At 50.5% G+C, this 18,243-nt stretch overlaps 1 protein-coding gene across 1 annotated transcript in view; it reads left to right on the top strand.

Annotated features, from left to right (window-relative positions):
- Positions 1-16,962, top strand: part of LOC138262386 (cytochrome P450 3A19-like) — a 61,467-nt gene extending 44,505 nt beyond the window's left edge. Inside the window, exon 5 of the mRNA XM_069212286.1 lies at positions 16,864-16,962. Within this exon, the coding sequence (XP_069068387.1) occupies positions 16,864-16,962 (99 nt within the window). The remainder of the gene's footprint in view (positions 1-16,863) is intronic.
- The last annotated feature ends 1,281 nt before the right edge of the window (positions 16,963-18,243 follow it).

The following is an 18,243-nucleotide window of genomic DNA, read 5'->3' on the forward strand; positions in this document are numbered from 1 at the left end:
TGAAGGGTTATGGGAGCGTTTCAGGGAGGGTGGAGTGGGTGGGTCAATAACTGTGCCCTTTCTTGCCTTGTTTCGTAGGTTGCGGTACTTACCATCGTCGTCTTTGTCGGCGGTCTCGGTCGTGGAGGTATATGGTAAGGAGAAGGGCTGGCATGATCTACAGCTCTCTATCCATGTCCATTTTGGCGTGTTGTGTTAGCCTCGGATGACTGTTTCCTTATATTTGGTTCATTCTCGGCACTCCTCTGCTGGCGGTGGGTGTTTTTAAGGATGCCTGTGCTTCAGTTGGATCTTTAGTTGGAGGTCCGGACTGCACTTCTGTTGGCGGTATTTTACCGCCGCCGCCTGCAGTGCAGTGTTTACCGCCGTGTTGATAATGAGGGCCTTAGGCTTAACACAGAGGAGTGCAAGACATCTGCAATTACACACAATGGTCAATAAATGAGGCAAACAACTAAAAAAGGATACCCACACCAATTAAAAAAAATAGCAAATAACTTTATATATGTTTCGGCATTCAGAAAAATAATTCAAGTAAGTATGATTTTAAATAGGAACTCTTTTTTACTTTTTAAAAGTGGACAATGTAATTTCTGAGTTCTGCAATGTTACCCTATGGGAGGAAAAACAGATTCTGCAAAGAGATACTGTATGATGACTTACAGGAGCAGTCTCTGAGTCTTAAGGTGAGTAATGGGCAGCGGTCAGGGCCACACCAACAGGTCACTCAGGGCGGCACTGGGGCAGCCGGGTGCAGAGGTGTAGTATGGCATTGGGTGCCCAATGTGTTTCTATGGTGATCAGTCTCCATGGAGAAAGTCTGCAGGCTCGGGCTAGAAAGCCAGTTGAGGAGAACAACAGTTAGGTTACAAACATGGGGTGCTTGGGCCATAAGTGCACTTTTGGTCCCCTTCTCCGTGGGCCTGGGGGAATGTGTGCAGAGGTGTCCTTTGGTTTTGGGTTTCTCTGTCCGGAGCACTCGCAGTTGAGGGGTTCTGTGGTATGAGGCTGCAGGCGTTGTTGGGGAACCCAGGAGGGGTGACACCACAGTGGATTCAAGCTCAGAGGAGCTGAGGGACTTTGTTGACACCAAGGGCCCACTTCAACTTGGTCCAGAGGCGACAGAGCAGTGTCTGTTTCAGGCTGCAGGATAGGGGGCCTGTGTGCAGAGGCTGCAGGCGACTTCGGGGAGTCCAGTACAGGTGAAACCATGATGGACTCAGACTCTGGGGAGCTAGTGAACCTTGTTGGCACTGGTGGTCCACTTCAGCTTGGGTCGAAGACCGCAAGTGCTTTGGTGACTTCAGATGGTAGGTATTAGCGTTTCTGGAGGCTTCAGAGTCCTTTCTTTAGGGTTTGTTGGGGAAAAGGTCTGCTGTTCACTGGAGGTCTTGAGTCTTTTTCGAAGGCAGGCAGTCCTCATGGATTGCTGGAGAAACAGCTGCAGGATGAGTTGACTTTTGGTGCAGAATCCATTGAGGGTTGCTGACAGGCCAGTGGGGTTGGTACCAGGTAAGTTGTTTCCTTTCTCCTCTTCTGCTTGTGCGTCCCTTCAGGGACCTTGGGCTTCTTAGATCACCAGGATCTGCTTCTCTGGTGCCAGGGTCTCCCCTAAATACTGAATTTAGGGTTGTTAGGAGTGTGTAGGGTAGTAGTCAATGTGCTACTGACCCTTGGGGTCACTACGCCCCCTATATGACCACTTTCTTTGGGAAGTGGGCATAGCCCTGTCACAGAATCACTAGGTATACCATCACAAAGATGGCTACTTCTGAAAAATTGTGTCCACCTCGCAGTAGGGCACCTTAGGGGTAGTACTAGCCTGGGGGGGATACCTACCTGACTAGCTAATTTTCTCACCTGTCCAGGTGCGAAGGGGGCTCTGGGCAGAGGGGGTGGCTTTCTCTTCTGTGAGGGGAGCTAGATTTGCATTCTAAAGGCGGCAGCTTCTTTGAATCTTGCCAGCCCAAGGAGGCTAATCAGCAAATCATCCTGCGGGAGGGGCTCTTAGACCCTCTTCTCAGACAGGCTTTTGTTCTGGGCTTCCTGAGAGCAAAGGACTCTCACCCTAGGTTGCCATACTCTTGGCTGTTGGTGGCAGGGTGGCTCCATCTGGTCAGCAAGCACACCATAGATTGGCAGGTTTCAGGAGCACCTCTAAGGTGCCCTCTGGGTACATGTATTGATAAATCCATCACTGGCAACAGTGTGGGTTTATCAAATATGAGATGTTTGATACCAAACATCCCTATCTTCAGTGAAGCCATCATGTAGCTGGGGAACTCGTATTTAGCAGTGCCCAGCACATGTATTTAAAATGGCTTCCCTGCACACTTACTGTGCATGAGAATCGACAAAGACATAGCAGGGGCATATCTGCTCTTGCAGATATGCCCTCACATGTAATGTAATGCACCCTGTCTTAGGGCTGTAAGACCTTCTGTAGGGGTGACTTACATATACTCTATATAGTTTCAGGGGACATGGCGCACATGCTGTGTGCCATGTTGTGTTTTCACTTTTGTCTGCACCAGGACGCGCAGCATGCAAAGACAGCCTGTCATGGGCTTGGTGAGGGGTCCCTTAGAGTAACACTGTTTGTGCTGCACCCCTTAGGGTCCCTCTTCAGTACCTGAGGCCCTAGGTACCAGGGGTTCCATTCACTAGGGACTAAGAGAGGGTGCTAAAGGATTTGCCAATTGGGGAAACAACTATGCAGTTTTGGGAAAGAACTCTGGCACTGGGTACCTGGTTAGCAGAAACCCAGTGTTCTTTCAGTCGAAATCACATCATTTACCAGGCAAAAAGTGATGGGTAACCATGTCAAAAAGAGGCAGTTTCCTACAAATATTAATGTCTATGCACCCAATATTGATGACGGAGCTTTTTTTGGTACAGTGCTGTTGGCTGCATAGAATTACCTAGAGGTGGAGGTTCTCTTGGCGGGTGCCTTTAACTGTGTTTCCAATAGACTTCTGGTCAGATCCCTGCCCTGTCGGTGTAATAAACTCAACATGGCATCAGCGCATGTACAGGTAAAGGCAAGCTTGGGATTGATGAGTGTGTGACAAGCACTCTCAGACTCTCGCATATTCTTTCTACACTCAGGCAGCTAAGGGGCACAGCAGACTGGATTACTTTCTCAAAGTGTCAGGCGCAACACCCCGGGTGGTGGAGTTGGCCTGTTTGGCCCAGTTTATATCAGACCACTCGCCCCTTTTGTTCGCATACACTCTGAATCAGCTGACACCTAGGGTTCTGCTTTGGAGACTCAGGGTAGAAGCGCTGGCAGCCCAGTTCTTCTAGGACACTTTAACAGATGCCCTCATGTCTTACTTTGACCTGAACTAGGGTAGCACAAGTAACAGAGCAGGTGAATAGGACACTTTGAAAGTGGTAATTGAAGGGGTGTGAATGGCTACATCGGTGACAGTGCGCCACATGTTGGAGAGTGAACTGACACGGAAGGAGGTGGTCTTGGAGATCCTGGAGAGGGCACTGACTACCAACATGGAACTCCTGAGAGACTGGGATAGGCGCAACATCAGGTGTGTATAGTTGGGGATCAAGTTTAGAAACATGTCTGTCTCACTGAGAAGAAGAGACTTTACATGGAGGGTGACAAGGCGGGATGCTTATTGGAGCAGCTGGTAAAGATGGAGACTTTGGTGCAACTTATACTGGCAGTGAGGGACCAATGGGGATGTATTTTTTCAACCCAGTAGGCTATCAATGATGTCTTTGTCACTCATCTTCAGGGGTGTACACCGCACCCAGTTGCATTGATGAACAGTTGCTCTCTGTGTGCCTGGCAGTGCTGCCACTACTGTACCTCTCCCTGGCGGAGGACGTGGAATTGGGGGCCCCCCTGACCAGACAGGAGTTGCTTGGGGCAGTTGATGCACTGAAGACAGCCAAATCCCCTGGGGAAATGGCTTACCAGCAGAATTTTATAAAGGATTCTCAAGGACCCTGGTTGACAAACTGCTGCCTGTTTATACTGCTGCACTGGAACTGGGGGTTCTTCCGGACTTGATGAGAGAGGATCTTATTTTATTGATAGCAAAACAGGGGAAAGACCCTATGGAGGCAGGTTCCTATCGTCCACTCTCCATGTTAAATATAGTCCAGAAGATTCTAAGCCATGTCTTGGTACTGCGCCTGATGCCCCATCTCCCAGGTTTTGGCCATAGGGACCAAGTGAGATTCATCCCCCAATGAAACACACTATGCACCCTCTGCTGACTGATGCACATCCTCCCTGACCTGGAAAATGATCCATGCGCTCTTGCTTTTTTGGACATCGGACAAGCTTTTGATTTTGTGTGCTGGGACTATGGCCCTCATTACAACATTGGCTGTAAATCCCGCTTACCGCCATGCAGAAGACGCACACCGCTGCAGCGGCGGAATTCCGCTGCAGCTATTACGACCCACAGCTCGGAATCCGCCCAAATCTAGACACCCACACAAGTCCGCCACACCAAAGGTAAGTGATAAACTGGCGATAACAAAACCTCCTCCGTCACACCAACAGGAATACGCCCACACTATCACAACTCACAAATCCACGCGGTGGTCTTTCAACCGCGGTATTACATTGGCGGTACACACCACTGCGCTCATAATACACAACATTCACAAAACACAACCACATTGGACAATGCGAAATACACACACCTGATACACATACACACACCACTCCCACACACTCAATACATAATAAAACACACACCCACATCACCCACAAACCCCTACGACAAAGATTTAGAACGAAGCACAGAGAGAGACACCACCATCAACAAACTAGCATCCATAGGCACACAACACCATCACTCACACAACATCCATGCAACTCACACAACACACACAAACACATCCCCTCACACATCACAACACACACCACCTCACAAATCACCCACACCACCCCATGGTACCGCAAAGACACCCCAGGTTCTCTGAGGATGAGCTCAGGGTCATGGTGGAGGAAATCATCCAGGTAGAGCCACAGCTATTCGGATCACAGGTGCAGCACACCTCTATTCCAAGGAAGATGGAGCTATGGCGCAGAATTGTCAACAGGGTCAACGTAGTGGGACAGCATCCAAGAACATGGGATGACACCAGGAAGAGGTGGAACGACCTACGGGGGTGTCTCAAGACACCAGATTGCAGTTCAGAGGACTGGCGGCAGACCCCCACCTCCTCCCCCACAACTAACAACATGGGAGGAGCAAGTCTTGACAATACTGCATCCTGAGGGCCTCGCAGGAGTAGCTGGAGGAATGGACTCAAATCTTAACTATTACATCCCCCACCCTACCTGCATGCTATCACATACCCCCAACTTCACCCTCACCCCCATCACCCCAACACCTCACATATGTCCCACTATCACAAACCACCCATCCCAACACCAAGCCCTGCATGCAGCACCAAAACATAGACACCCATCACCAAAGCATGTCCACTACACATAGCCACACAGATCCCCAAACCAAATATCACACAAGGTCCTAGACAAGGTCCTAGACAAGAATGTAAGCACTGGGGTAGAGGGTCACCCACCCATGGCACACAATGGCACACACAGATGCAATAATCATGCCTTTACACCCCTGCAGGACCCATACCCAACGTCACCAGACAGGAGGTTCCAGACATGTCCACCCCCCCCCCCACAGAATAGGCCCACAGTGATGACAGCAGCTCTGTCCAACTGGCTCTAGATGACCAGCCCGGCCCATCTGGAACCTCGGGACAGTCGGTTCCCCACACACTGGCACATGCCACCACAGAGCCTCCCCCCTCAGGAACCACCAGCACAGCATCCACCCAGCGGGCACATCCCTCTGTCCCCAGGACACGTCAAGCAGCAGTGTGTCAACCACTACAGGGAACCCAGGCAAACCCACCAACCCAAGAACATCAGGGACCTGGGGGCAGTGGCAGTGGGCACACGGTTCAGGGGACAGAGGAACAGGAAAACAGGTGAACTGGGAGGACTGCTGTGCGACAGGGGGAGGACAGGCCCAGGGAACCCACTCTCCACGAGGTCTTCTCCAACATCATGTGAGTGTACCATCTTTCTCAGGAGACGATGGCAACAGTACTGGCCAACTTTCAGGAGACCGAGCGGCTGCAGGAGGAACACTATCTGGGAATCAGGGAGGAACTGAAGTCCATTAACAACACCCTGGTCACCATTGTAGGGGTGCTGAAGGACCTTGTGAACACCAGGAGGGACACTGTGGCACAACAAGGGGCTCCTGACACTAGCCTTGATGATGAACTGCCCACCACCTCCGCCGGCGCTACTGGACAGGAGGCACCGCCACAGAACCACAACACCAGCACCCCACCCCCTGCAGATGGAGAAACACCCCGCAAACGGTCCCTGAGATCCAGGACAAAGATAGAGAACAATGCCAAGACCCCCGCCAAGAAATGAGACCATCCTGAATGTCATCCTTCTGTCCCACTTCGTCACCATGCCCATCCTTAAACTTCCCTAGCTCCACTTCCTATGCCCCTTTGGACAATACACCTGTGAGACAAATAACTGGACTCTGCCATGGAAATTCCTCCACGATCCCCCCTGACCATTTTACAACACCCTCCACTAATTTGCAGTTAAATAAACACCCTTGAATCACAAAACACTCTGGAGTCAGTCTGTGCTTTCACAAATGTGTATTTGCAATAAATGAGGAAAATAGAAATGTCCATTGTATTGTCAACATACCTATGTCACACAGCTCTAGTCCATGAGGTAACATAGCAGAGGTCACACAGTGGGACCCACATCTGTGAAATGGAAAGGCAAAGTGACAGGTCAGGGTCCATACACTGGGTGAAAGTGACAGACAGATGAGAAGTAGAACAAGTGTATCAGATGTAGGAGGCAGTGGTGTCTTCTTACCTGTGTCTCACTGGAAGTATTGCTGGATCACGTTGTTTCTGTTGTCTATATCCTCTTCTTCTGCCTCCTCATCTGCACTTCCCACAGGCTCCACAGCTGCCACAAGACCTCCTTCTGGACCATCCTCCTACAGAAAAGGCACCTGTCGTCGCAAAGCCAAGTTGTGCAGCATACAGCAGGCCACGATGATCTGGCACACCTTCTTTGGTGAGTAGTACAGAGAACCACCTGTCATATGGAGGCACCGGAACCTGGCCTGTTCCTCCTAGTTCACCCATGTGCCTCACTGTAGCGTTCCTCTGCTCTTGTCCTGGGACTTCTCACTGGGGTCAGTAGCCATGACAGGTTGGGATACCCAGAGTCGCCTGCAAATGTCGAGGGACAACTGTTAGACCCACACTAACCAGTAGGGACAACCCCAGACCCAGGCAACTATTCACACTGTATGAGGTCCTTGTCCTCACCTATTAGCCACACACGGTGCCTCTGGAGTTGCCTCATCACATAAGGGATGCTGCTATTCCTCAGAATGTAAGCGTCGAGCACTGAGCCAGGAAATTTGGCATTCACATGGGAGATGTACTGGTCGCCAAAACACACCATCTGCACATTTATTGAATGGTAGCTCTTCCTGTTTCTGTACACCTGTTCACTCCTGCTGGGGGTACCAAGGCCACATGTGTCCCATCAATGGCACCTATGATGTTGGGGATATGTCCCAGGGCATAGAAGTCACCTTACACTGTGGGCAAATCCTCCACCTGAGGGAAAACGATGTAGCTGCGCATGTGTTTCAGCAGAGCAGACAACACTCTGGACAACACGTTTGCGAACATAGGCTGGGACATCCCTGATGCAATGGCCACTGTTGTTTGAAAAGACCCACTTGCTAGGAAATGGAGTACTGACAGGACCTGCACTAGAGGGGGGATTCCTGTTGAATGGTGGATAGCTGGCATCAGTTCTGGCTCCAACTGGGCACACAGTTCCTGGATTGTGGCACGATCAAGTCTGTTAGTGACTATTACATGTCTCTCTTCCATTGTCGACATGTCCACCAGCGGTCTGTACACCGGAGGATGCCGCCATCTCCTCACCTGCCCCAGCAGATGTGCCCTATGGACGAGAACAGCGAGCACAGAGTCAGCCAACAGTGAGGTATTACTACATGTCATTAGCAAACATTTGTAAATCCGCAATGTGTCTGTCTCTGTGTGTATACAAGGCCTAGATATGTGTAACACATTTAAAAATAATTCCATGTGGCCCCCTGAAATGGCGGCAGCCTGACCTGTAATGTGGGAGAATGGGATATGAGGTAACTGCGCTGGCGTTCTACACCGTCGCAGTAGGTGGTCGAAGCCCGCGGCGCAATCCTGCATTGGTTAACATTGGGCCCTATGGGTCCCAGGAGCCAATGACGATGTACGCCGGCGGTGACGGTACGAACCACCGCGGACGTGACCCCCATTTTCTGTCTGTTCACTCACTTTATACCCTACCTTCGACAGGAGATGACCCACACTCCAAGTGCTGCTGTGACCTGTGTCTGGAAGCGACGATGGCTCATGTGTCTGGGGAAAGGGCCCCTGCCTTCACTTCGGAGGAGTTGGAGAAGTTGGTGGATGGGGTCCTCCCCCAGTACACTCTACTCTACTGTCCTCCAGACAAACAGGTGAGTACACTGTGAGCATGCTATATGGGCAATGCCTGTTTGGAGTGGTGTGGATGGAAGATACAGGGGGGGACTGAGGCCTGCATGAGCGGACGGTGAGTGTTTGTGCGTCAGTGCAAGGGTGGGAACATGGGACAATGACTGTGACGGTCCGGATGGTTAAAGTTTTTCATTTTCCCCTGAACTATTCCGCTAGGTCAGCGCCAACCAGAAAAAGGATATTTGGCGTGCCATTGCCAAGGACGTCCGGACCCTGGGGGTCCACCACAGACAGAGCACCCACTGCCGGAAAAGATGGGAGGACATTCGCCGCTGGAGCAAGAAGATGGCGGAGGCCCAGCTGGGGATGGCCTCCCCACGTGGGAGGGGTGCCCGTCGCACCATGACCCCCCTGATGTTCTGGATCCTGGTGGTGGCGTATCCGGAGTTGGATGGGCGCTTGAGGGCATCACAGCAGCCACAAGGGGGTGAGTACCGTCACATCCATCTGACTCTGCGCGCATTAGGAGGTGTCTGGTTGGGGGAGGTGGGCAGTTGGTTACCCTAGGCTAGGGTGAGATTTGTAGGCAAGGACCCTTTGTGAGGCAGGCTATGTGGCACCCCAACCACACAAGTGGTAAGAGCCATCTACACCTAGTCAGGTTCCTGTGACTTCCATGTGTGCAGCAATCGGGCATAGGCCTTGTACCCCATGTCCCTGTGATTAATTAGGGAACTCTAAGTGCATGGCGTAGTGCAGAGGGCTGCTGTGTCTGTAGTGTCCGCCAACGGTAGCGGCATTGCATGCACTGAACATGTCCCTCTTCTTTCTCCCCCCCCTTTTTGTGGTCTTCCTGTTCTTGTGTGCATTAGTATCATCAGGCGGGGGAGCAGTGCCACCGGAGCAGGAGGGAGCTGCATCCCACATGGCCCTAGAGGGCGAGACAACAGAGTCTGAAGTCACCAGTGGGACGGAGGGCAAGGGGGGCTCCACGGCGGGGACAGGAGCAGAGACCAGTGACACCGACTCCTCCTCTGAAGGGAGCTCCCTTGCAGTGGGGGGCCCCTCTGTGCCCACCGCATCTACAGGTACACCTGCCACCCCCCTACCAGCACCACCATCCCAGCAGCCCCTCAGCGTGTGTCCTGTGGCCGCTCACCCAGGAGGGTGGGCATCTCCTTCGCCCCAGGCACCTCAGGCCCTGCCCCAGTCAGCCCTGCTGCCCTCAGTGAGGAGGCCATTGACCTCCTGAGATCCCTCACTGTTGGGCAGTCTACCATTCTGAATGCCATCCAGGGTGTAGAGTGGCAGTTGCAACAAACAAATGCATACCTGGAGGGTATTCATTCTGGCCAGGCAGCCCAACAGAGAGCATTTCAGGCTCTAGTTCTGGCCTCAGCACTGATGGCAGCCATTGTCCCTGTGTCCAGCCTCCCCCCTCCAACATTCCTCCACCCAGACCCAATCCCCTGTACCTCAGCCTATCCCAAGCACACCATCAGACCAGCATGCACACACATCAACACACAAGGGTGGCTCAGGCAAACATAAGCACCACACATCCCACAGGCACTCACACAAGCATCATACCCATGCACACATACCAACATCCACTGCCTCCACAGTGTCCCCCTCCTCCACGTCTCCCTCCTCCCTCCCTGTCACATCTCCACTCACACCTGCATGCACTACATCCTCAGCCACTACCTCCATCACCAGCATGTCCATCACCACACACAGCTCACGTGCACTCACCACCCCCACTATCATTCTCACATCCCCTGTGTCCTCTCCCAGTGTGTCTGTGAGCCCTCCTCCCAAAGTACACAAACACAGTCACACACCCACCCAACAGCCTCCAGCCCATGCACCTTCATCCAAAGTCAGCAAACGTACACCTCCTACATCCACTACCTTTTCCTCCACTCCCAAACCCCCTCCATCTACCCGTCCCAGTGTGTCTAAAAAGCTTTTCCTATCAAATGTTGACCTCTTCCCTTCACCTCCCCCCCCCCGTCCGTCCCCTAGGGCCCGCCTTTCCAGGTCCCAACCCAGCACCTCAGCCACAACATCACCGAGCACAGTGGTGCCAGCAATAGCGGGATTCTGGAGTGCGCCAAGCAACAGGGCTGCCAGTGTCCCAAGGAGCAAGGGCAAGGACATTCCCCCACCTCCAAAACAGAAAAAGTTGCCCACATCCCAGAGGGAGAAGGCAAAAACACCTGCCACCAAGGGCTCAGGCAAGACAAAAGTTGAAAGTGGCAAGACAGCTGGCCCACCATCCAAGGTGGGGAAGGGCCTGAGAAATCAAAGGCAGGTCTACGTCGACGGCAACTTGCACGGCGGACAAGGCCGCCACCAGGACCCCAGACACTGAGCCCTTCACCAACACCGCAAACACTGTGCCCTTCACCAGCACCGCAATCAGTGAGCCTGCCACCAGCACCGCCGCTACTGACACCACCGCCAGCACCGCAGTCAGTGAGCCCGCCGCAAGCACCACCGCTACTGATACCGCCACCAGCACCGCCAGTGGCCCCGCAACATCCTGAGCCAGTGGCACCACCGCAGACATGGCTGCCATCCCCAGTGTTCAGTCGTGCAAGGCTGGTGGTCAGTTGCAGGAGCCTGGGCAGCTTGCATGTTGCACCACCATCAGTGGAGTGTCACATCCACTACTTCAGTCAGTGGCAGGATGAAGCACTCTGGGCACAAAGCCCCCTCCAGAACCAGTGGCGTATTTCATCCACTACCTCAGTCCTTGGCAGGATGAAGCACTCTGGGCACAAAGCGCCCTCCAGAACCAGTGGAGAGATACATCCACTACCTCTGTCCTTGGCAGGATGAAGCACTCTGGGCACAAAGCCCCCTCCAGAACCACTGGAGATTGACATCCACTACCTCAGTCCTTGGGAGGATGAAGCACTCTGGGCACAATGCCCCCTCCAGAAACAGTGGAGTATCACATCCACTACCTCAGTCCTTGGCAGGATGAAGCACTCTAGGCACAAAGCCACCTCCAGAACCAGTGGAGACTGTTATCCACTTGAGAGACTGTGGCTTTGCACTCCCCACGATAAAGCAGTAGGCAAACCACCCACTGGAGAGACTTGAGAGACTGTGGCTTGCATTCCCCAGGATAAAGCAGTGGGCAACCCACCCACTGGAGAGACTTGAGAGACTGTGGCTTTGCACTACCCAGGATAAAGCAGTGGGAAAACCACCAACTGGAGAGACTTGAGAGACTGTGGCTTTGCACTCCCCAGGATAAAGCAGTGGGCAAACCACCCACTGGAGAGACTTGAGAGACTGTGGCTTTGCACTCCCCAGGATAAAGCAGTGGGCAACCCACCTACTGGAGAGACTTGAGAGACTGTGGCTTTGCACTCCCCAGGACACATCAATGGGCATAGAGCCCCCTTGTGGAGCTGGCATCGTGCACTCATCCAGCTGAGGTGCCCCCCTTCCCTTCCGCCTGAGGTGCCAGTTTCATTTCGATCTGATGCCCCAGCAGTGTTCTCTCCGTTTCGAGTCTGGTATCGAGTGTGGGCCTCACCCATGCATTTTGGGCCCAGTGTTCCACAGACTATGAATGGTGCACTACCCGGACTTGAATAGTTGGTGTACATATTTGTTTATACTGTATTTAAAGTTTTGACTAATGGATTTTTATTGATTACAATCGTTACAATCATTTCCTTTTGTCATTGCGTCCTTCCAGGGGAGTTTGGGGGGTGTAAATGTAATGTTGCAGCATGTATTTGTGTGAATGTTGTTGTGGGTGAAGGTGGGGGTGTTGCGGGTGTGTCCCCCTCTCTTTTCCCTCCCCCCTCCCCTGTGTTGTAGGTGCCGTACTCACCGTGGTCGTCGCCGCCATATTTCATGCTCCTGGTAGAGGAGCAGGAATACTATCGCAGGGAGTATTTGGAGTTCTGGCTCCATGGTATCCTGGTTCCTCGTGGGTTGTGTAGAGGTGAGTGTTTTCCCTTCCAAGTCCTGTTTCCGACGTGTTTTTTTTCGAGTTCAATCCGCCCCGTAAAAAGTGGCGGATTGGCCCGTCATAATAGTGTGGGCGGTACAATTTCTTCAGCTTGTCTGTTGGCGGTGACCGCCGCTGTGTTTGTTTCTACCACCGTGGCAGTCGGAGTGTTAAAGTGGCTGTCCATGTTGGCAGTTTCCGCCATGGTCGTGATTCCATTTTTTTTACCGTCGGCCTGTTGGCGGTCTTACCGCCACTTTAACACCGACTGCCAGGGTTGTAATGAGGGCCTATGTCTGGCATGTATTGGATAGAATGGGGCAAGGCTTCAACTACATTAAGTGGGTTAAGCTGCTGTACGAAAGACCAATAGCTTGAGTGTGAACCGGAAGGTACGTCTCAACTGAGATATTTTTATAGAGGGACAGGCGAAAGGGCAGACGGCTGTCACCCCTGATCTTTGTCCTAGCAAACTTTGCCAAACTTTGGCATGCTTCTTCCACAGGCCTTGCATGGGGAGAGTATAGAAGTGGGGCGAGGGTACATGTGGTCTCACTACAGGCAGACAAAACTATGATTCACCTATGCCAACCTGATATATTGGTCTCCATATTGCTGAATGTTATGCAAGAGTTCGGTGAGCTCTCAGAGCTCTACGTCAACAGTGCAAATCATAGCTGTTCCCATTGGGTCAGCTGAAAGAGCTGCCCTTAGATCAGTTACCGGACTCCAGCTGCCCTGGAAATTGGGTGGCATGTCAAATATTTAGGTATGTATATATCGCATGGTGAGCAACAGACTTATGGCCTGACTTTAGGGCTGGTGATTTGTAATCTGTGTCCCACAATTGCATTCTGGATGAAAATGAGTGCTCATAAAAATGGTGGTATTGCCCAGGTGCTTATATGTTCTCCAGAGTGCTATGTATGAGTTCCCGAGGAGGGTATTCTGGGAGCTGGACATCCTTTTGGAGGAGCATCTGTTGGCAGGGAAACGCTATCGGATTGGTTTGGGTACGCTTAAAATAGATTGGGAGGGAAGCGGAATGGGGGTCCCAGATCTAGAATTTTATTATCTCGCAGCACACCTACAGCACGCAGTACACTGGCTGGAAGGGGAGGATAGCTGTGAAAGATCACTCCTCGAGGGTACCTACGAAGGGGGCACTGTTGATAATAGGAAAATGGATCCCTGACTTGCTCCCGCATGTGATCTAACAGCTACGCCGACTATAGGAGTGGATGTTGTGAGGGTTGATCCAGCAAGCACTGTAAGCACCGGATTTAGATATGTGGACTGTGCGACCATTTGCACAAATTGTGCAGTCTGTGGAGGTCAATAGATGGCAAGAGGGAGGGTGTATCATGCTCTCGGACCTATGTCTGGCGGGACGATTTATTACGGTGCAGGATGCATTTGAGTCATTTCGCCTGGATCTTTGTCAGTTCATCCGGTATGCCAAAATAATGGCCACAGCACAAGGTTTGTGGCTCTTTTTTCCTGAGGCCCCCAAACCCACAGAGACATTAGTGAGCATGCTTTCATTGTCTGGAGGCCATAGGTTGAGAACACACTTGTACCAAGTATTGCGTGCTGACAGACAATTGGGGCCACTGAAAGTGGAGGAGAGGTAGCAGCGCATCAGCCAGGACCCCATTAGCCACAAGAAGTAAATAAAAATACATGATAGTGTGTGTAGGGTATCAATTAAAGCAAGATGCAAATTAGAGCAAAACATATTTGTGCATATGGCCCACCTATCCCCTAGGAGATTATATATAATCTACCCTGCCGGAAATGAGGGCTGCCCTAGATGTGCTGCAGCACCACGAAATCCTACCTATTGCTTACACCGAATAGTGGATTCTGAGCAAGAAGTCAATGGATCAAAGCGACATAGGATTGAGGGAATGTCATCAATGAGGAATGTAATCATCAACAAATGATCAATATAATAAAAAATCTTGAATCTCAAACAATAACCACACCAGTTTATTTAGAAGAATTATAAAATTAATTTTCCTAGATTAACAATGCTAATGTCACGAAAATAACTCTCAAACACAAGTGCTAAGCACACAGGATTAATAGAGGTTGATTAGAACGTCTAGTATATCTGAGTTTAATCAAAACAATCAAGCAAATAATCTCCAAAATAATAACATTGATTAGCAACACCAAAATCGGTAATAATGGCAATGAGTGCATTAGTACAAATATTCAAAGAGTGTCAATATAAATATTGAGCATTCAAAGTTAATACCCCCACTAACCACAAATTGGCCTCAACATGTTGGACTTCATGTAAAAAGAATTTTGAAACACAAATTTATCTCTAACTCGGGTGATTATAAAAACACATTATTAGTATGCAGCAGTCAACGTATATGTTGCAGCTGGTACCTGCAAAGCAAAAGAGACACACATAACATTGCAATATTATACATTACCCCAACGATAACAGCATGTAGTCTACTACAGCAAGGGGACACCATCAGGTATGTCTTCAGAGTATCAGGCCTAACGACAGCTAAACCCACACTGCTAATATGACTCAAATCTCCAAGTCTCCAATTCTCCAGTTCTGACTAACGAAAATCCTACTCAGGTTGTTATGCTAATCTTCAAAAGCTTATGATTGGTCAGTACATGGGGTGGTTACGACTCAGCCAATAATAATTCTAATTGATAACCTAAAGTGCAAGAACGTCACATTAACCAGGACATATTCTCAACAGTAACTTTTCCTCTTCCGTCTCGTCTGTAGCTCCATTGTTCCATCTCATCTAAACTTCTCTTCTCAGGAAGAAACGTTCTTGCTTGCTACATTCACTTCCATCCTCGAGGAAGAAACCACGTATTAGTAACATTCTCAAACAATAGAACATTCAACTTTTACAGAAATTCAGTTAAATATGGCCTTGCAAGATATAATGCAGCAATCCACTAGGGGTAGCTGTGTACACATCTATTAAACCATCAAGTACACTTTTATATAAGCATTGAACTATGGAAAATAACCACAACTTTTTGTTGAAAATTTTGCTCAGTTAGGAACAGAAATGAACTGTGGCGACCATTTTTAAAAGTCACCCGTTTTTACATGTTAATTCACTATATAGTTAATATACCAAAATCATTAATAAACATGTTAGAAAATTCACACTCTCACAGATGCAGGGCTGTTGTGGTCGATTACCTACATATAGCGTAGCACTGTCCAATTATTGTGACCTCCTAATGAAGATACTGGTACAAATTTGATAATAACTGGGTGGAGAAGTCCCTTGTACGATTAAGCAGTGTTTGTTGGGCCTATTTCCCGATCGTGCCATCAAGAAATTGAGTAGACTGTTCACGATGTTGGGTCTCACAGTAGCTGAGAGAGATATTTCTATTAGTTGGCTGAGTCCTAGACCCCTCTGTGCAGGGACTAGAGGAAGGACCTGCTGGAATAGACAGGGGTGGAAGAAGCACATATGTGATGGTCACCACAAGATGAGTGGTTGGGGGTTGACTTGCCATCCTGAGAAGTCATGATGCAGGCACTGGCAGTCCCACCGGAGGACACCCTCCAGCTAAAAGTACGAAGCTCTGTTCAGCAGAGGTTAATTGACAGGTAGGTGGGGACACTGCTGGGGGGATGGGTCAGCTGTGATGTGTGTAATAATGGTATAGGTGGCCAAACAGGAGTGCGACTGTCATGTAGAAGCCCTTGAAGATGTTCTTGCTTAAACTGATTGGATACTAACTGAAAGCTGGGAGGGGAGGGACCGGGTGGGGGAGTTCTGTTGGTTGTGTTAGGATTCCTTTTTTGTCAGAAATGCTGCTGGTACGTGAAGGAAACTGTTATGGACAGGTACTCGTGGTGAAGTATTGCTAATGCTCTGAATGATATCAAACACCGATGTCCTATCCCAGAAATGTGTCTTAGCAAGATATACATGTTGAAATGCCAATAAACAAATAAAAAAAACTAAATAACAAATTTCTGGCACAAGATGTTGTGACTCTCAGTGTTTTTTAGAAAGTTCATAAATCGTAAGTTTGCATATTTTTATTACCCACAGAACCCAGAGGTATAATTTTTCCAGTTACCGGCAAATAAATGTGTGTTTTAGACAGGTGATAGTAGTAAGGGCTGCCAGATGCATTTCTAGACAGTGGGGTGTTTTTCTGGACAGTTAGTTATGTTTTGCACCTCATGGCCTGGAAATAGAGCTCCTTACATGTCTCATGTTTCAGTTCATGCCTCTGGGTCATGATTAACCGTAAGGTCACTGATTTTTTTCTTTCCATTTTTGCAGATTCCACTCGAGTTGGACACCAGGGGGCTCATAAAAAACAAAACTCCAATATACCTCAAACTTGTGACGAGGACACCTGAGTTGGTAGAAGATAAATGAGCCAAACACGCAATCAAGGTGAAGAAAATTATCCCGTCGGCCAAGCTCCATACTTCCAGCATGGAGCCAATTGCAAATATCTCATTGGAAATTGAAGACACAATGGGGGTCATTCCGGCCGGGGATGCGGGAGCATCGCCAACAGGCTGGCGGTGCTCCTCAGGACATTCTGACCGCGGCGGTTCAGCCGCGGTCAGAACAGGAAAACCGGCGGTCTCCCGCCGGTTTTCCGCTGTCCTGCAGAATCCTCCATGGCGGCGCAGCTTGCTGCGCCGCCATGGGGATTCTGACACCCCATACCGCCATCCTGTTCCTGGCGGGTCGCCCGCCAGGAACAGGATGGCGGTATGGGGTGTTGTGGGGCCCCTGGGGGCCCCTGCTGTGCCCACGCCAATGGCATGGGCACTGCAGGGGCCCCCGTAAGAGGGCCCCACTTTGTATTTCAGTGTCTGCTTTGCAGACACTGAAATACGCGACGGGTGCCACTGCACCCGTCGCACATACCCACTCCGCCGGCTCCATTCGGAGCCGGCTTCCTCGTGGGGAGGGGTTTCCCGCTGGGCTGGCGGGCGGCCTTCTGGCGGTCGCCCGCCAGCCCAGCAGGAAAGCCAGAATGGCCTCCGCGGTCTTTCGACCGTGGAGCGGCCATATGGCGGCTCCCTCCAGGCGGGCGGCGACTGCCGCCCGCGGGGGTCAGAATGACCCCCAATATACTGGTCAGCAACGCCTAACCTTGCGGCCTTTCCTGAATGCCTCCTGTCTTAGAAATCCTCTCAGTTGCTACTGACCTACTGGTCGCCTTAGAATTTTGTTTTGCTTTGCCTATGCCTCTTATACCTCAATTGCTATAATCAGCATTGTCAATTGACATAATTATGCCACAGGATATGGTGTTTTATAGTAAACACAACCAATTATCTCCTCCTGTTTCTCAGATATGTGTTTCTAACACACGACTACTGGCTTTAAACCACGAGGAGAGCATCACTCATCGCCATGCGGAGCCATAGGCACGCGCCAGCCTATGTCAGTGCTGAAAAACTTGTTACAACTGCATCTAATTCTACTCCTCTTTTTTCCGGTTCTCGTGTCTCCACAGATGTTTTTTAAAACAGGCTTATTGCTTTAGGAAGCTGGAGTAATCTGCCACTTTCAGCCGGTAGTTGAGGCAGGACGTCCTTGGGAGTCCGTACAACCGATGCTGGCGGTCCCCAGGACCGCGCCTGTTTTCCTCAGCATGCGGCTGTCAAGTCCTGGCAGCTGCCCGCCACCACCTCCTCT

Source organism: Pleurodeles waltl, chromosome 10 (genome assembly GCF_031143425.1).
Source record: "Pleurodeles waltl isolate 20211129_DDA chromosome 10, aPleWal1.hap1.20221129, whole genome shotgun sequence".
NCBI lineage: Eukaryota > Metazoa > Chordata > Amphibia > Caudata > Salamandridae > Pleurodeles > Pleurodeles waltl.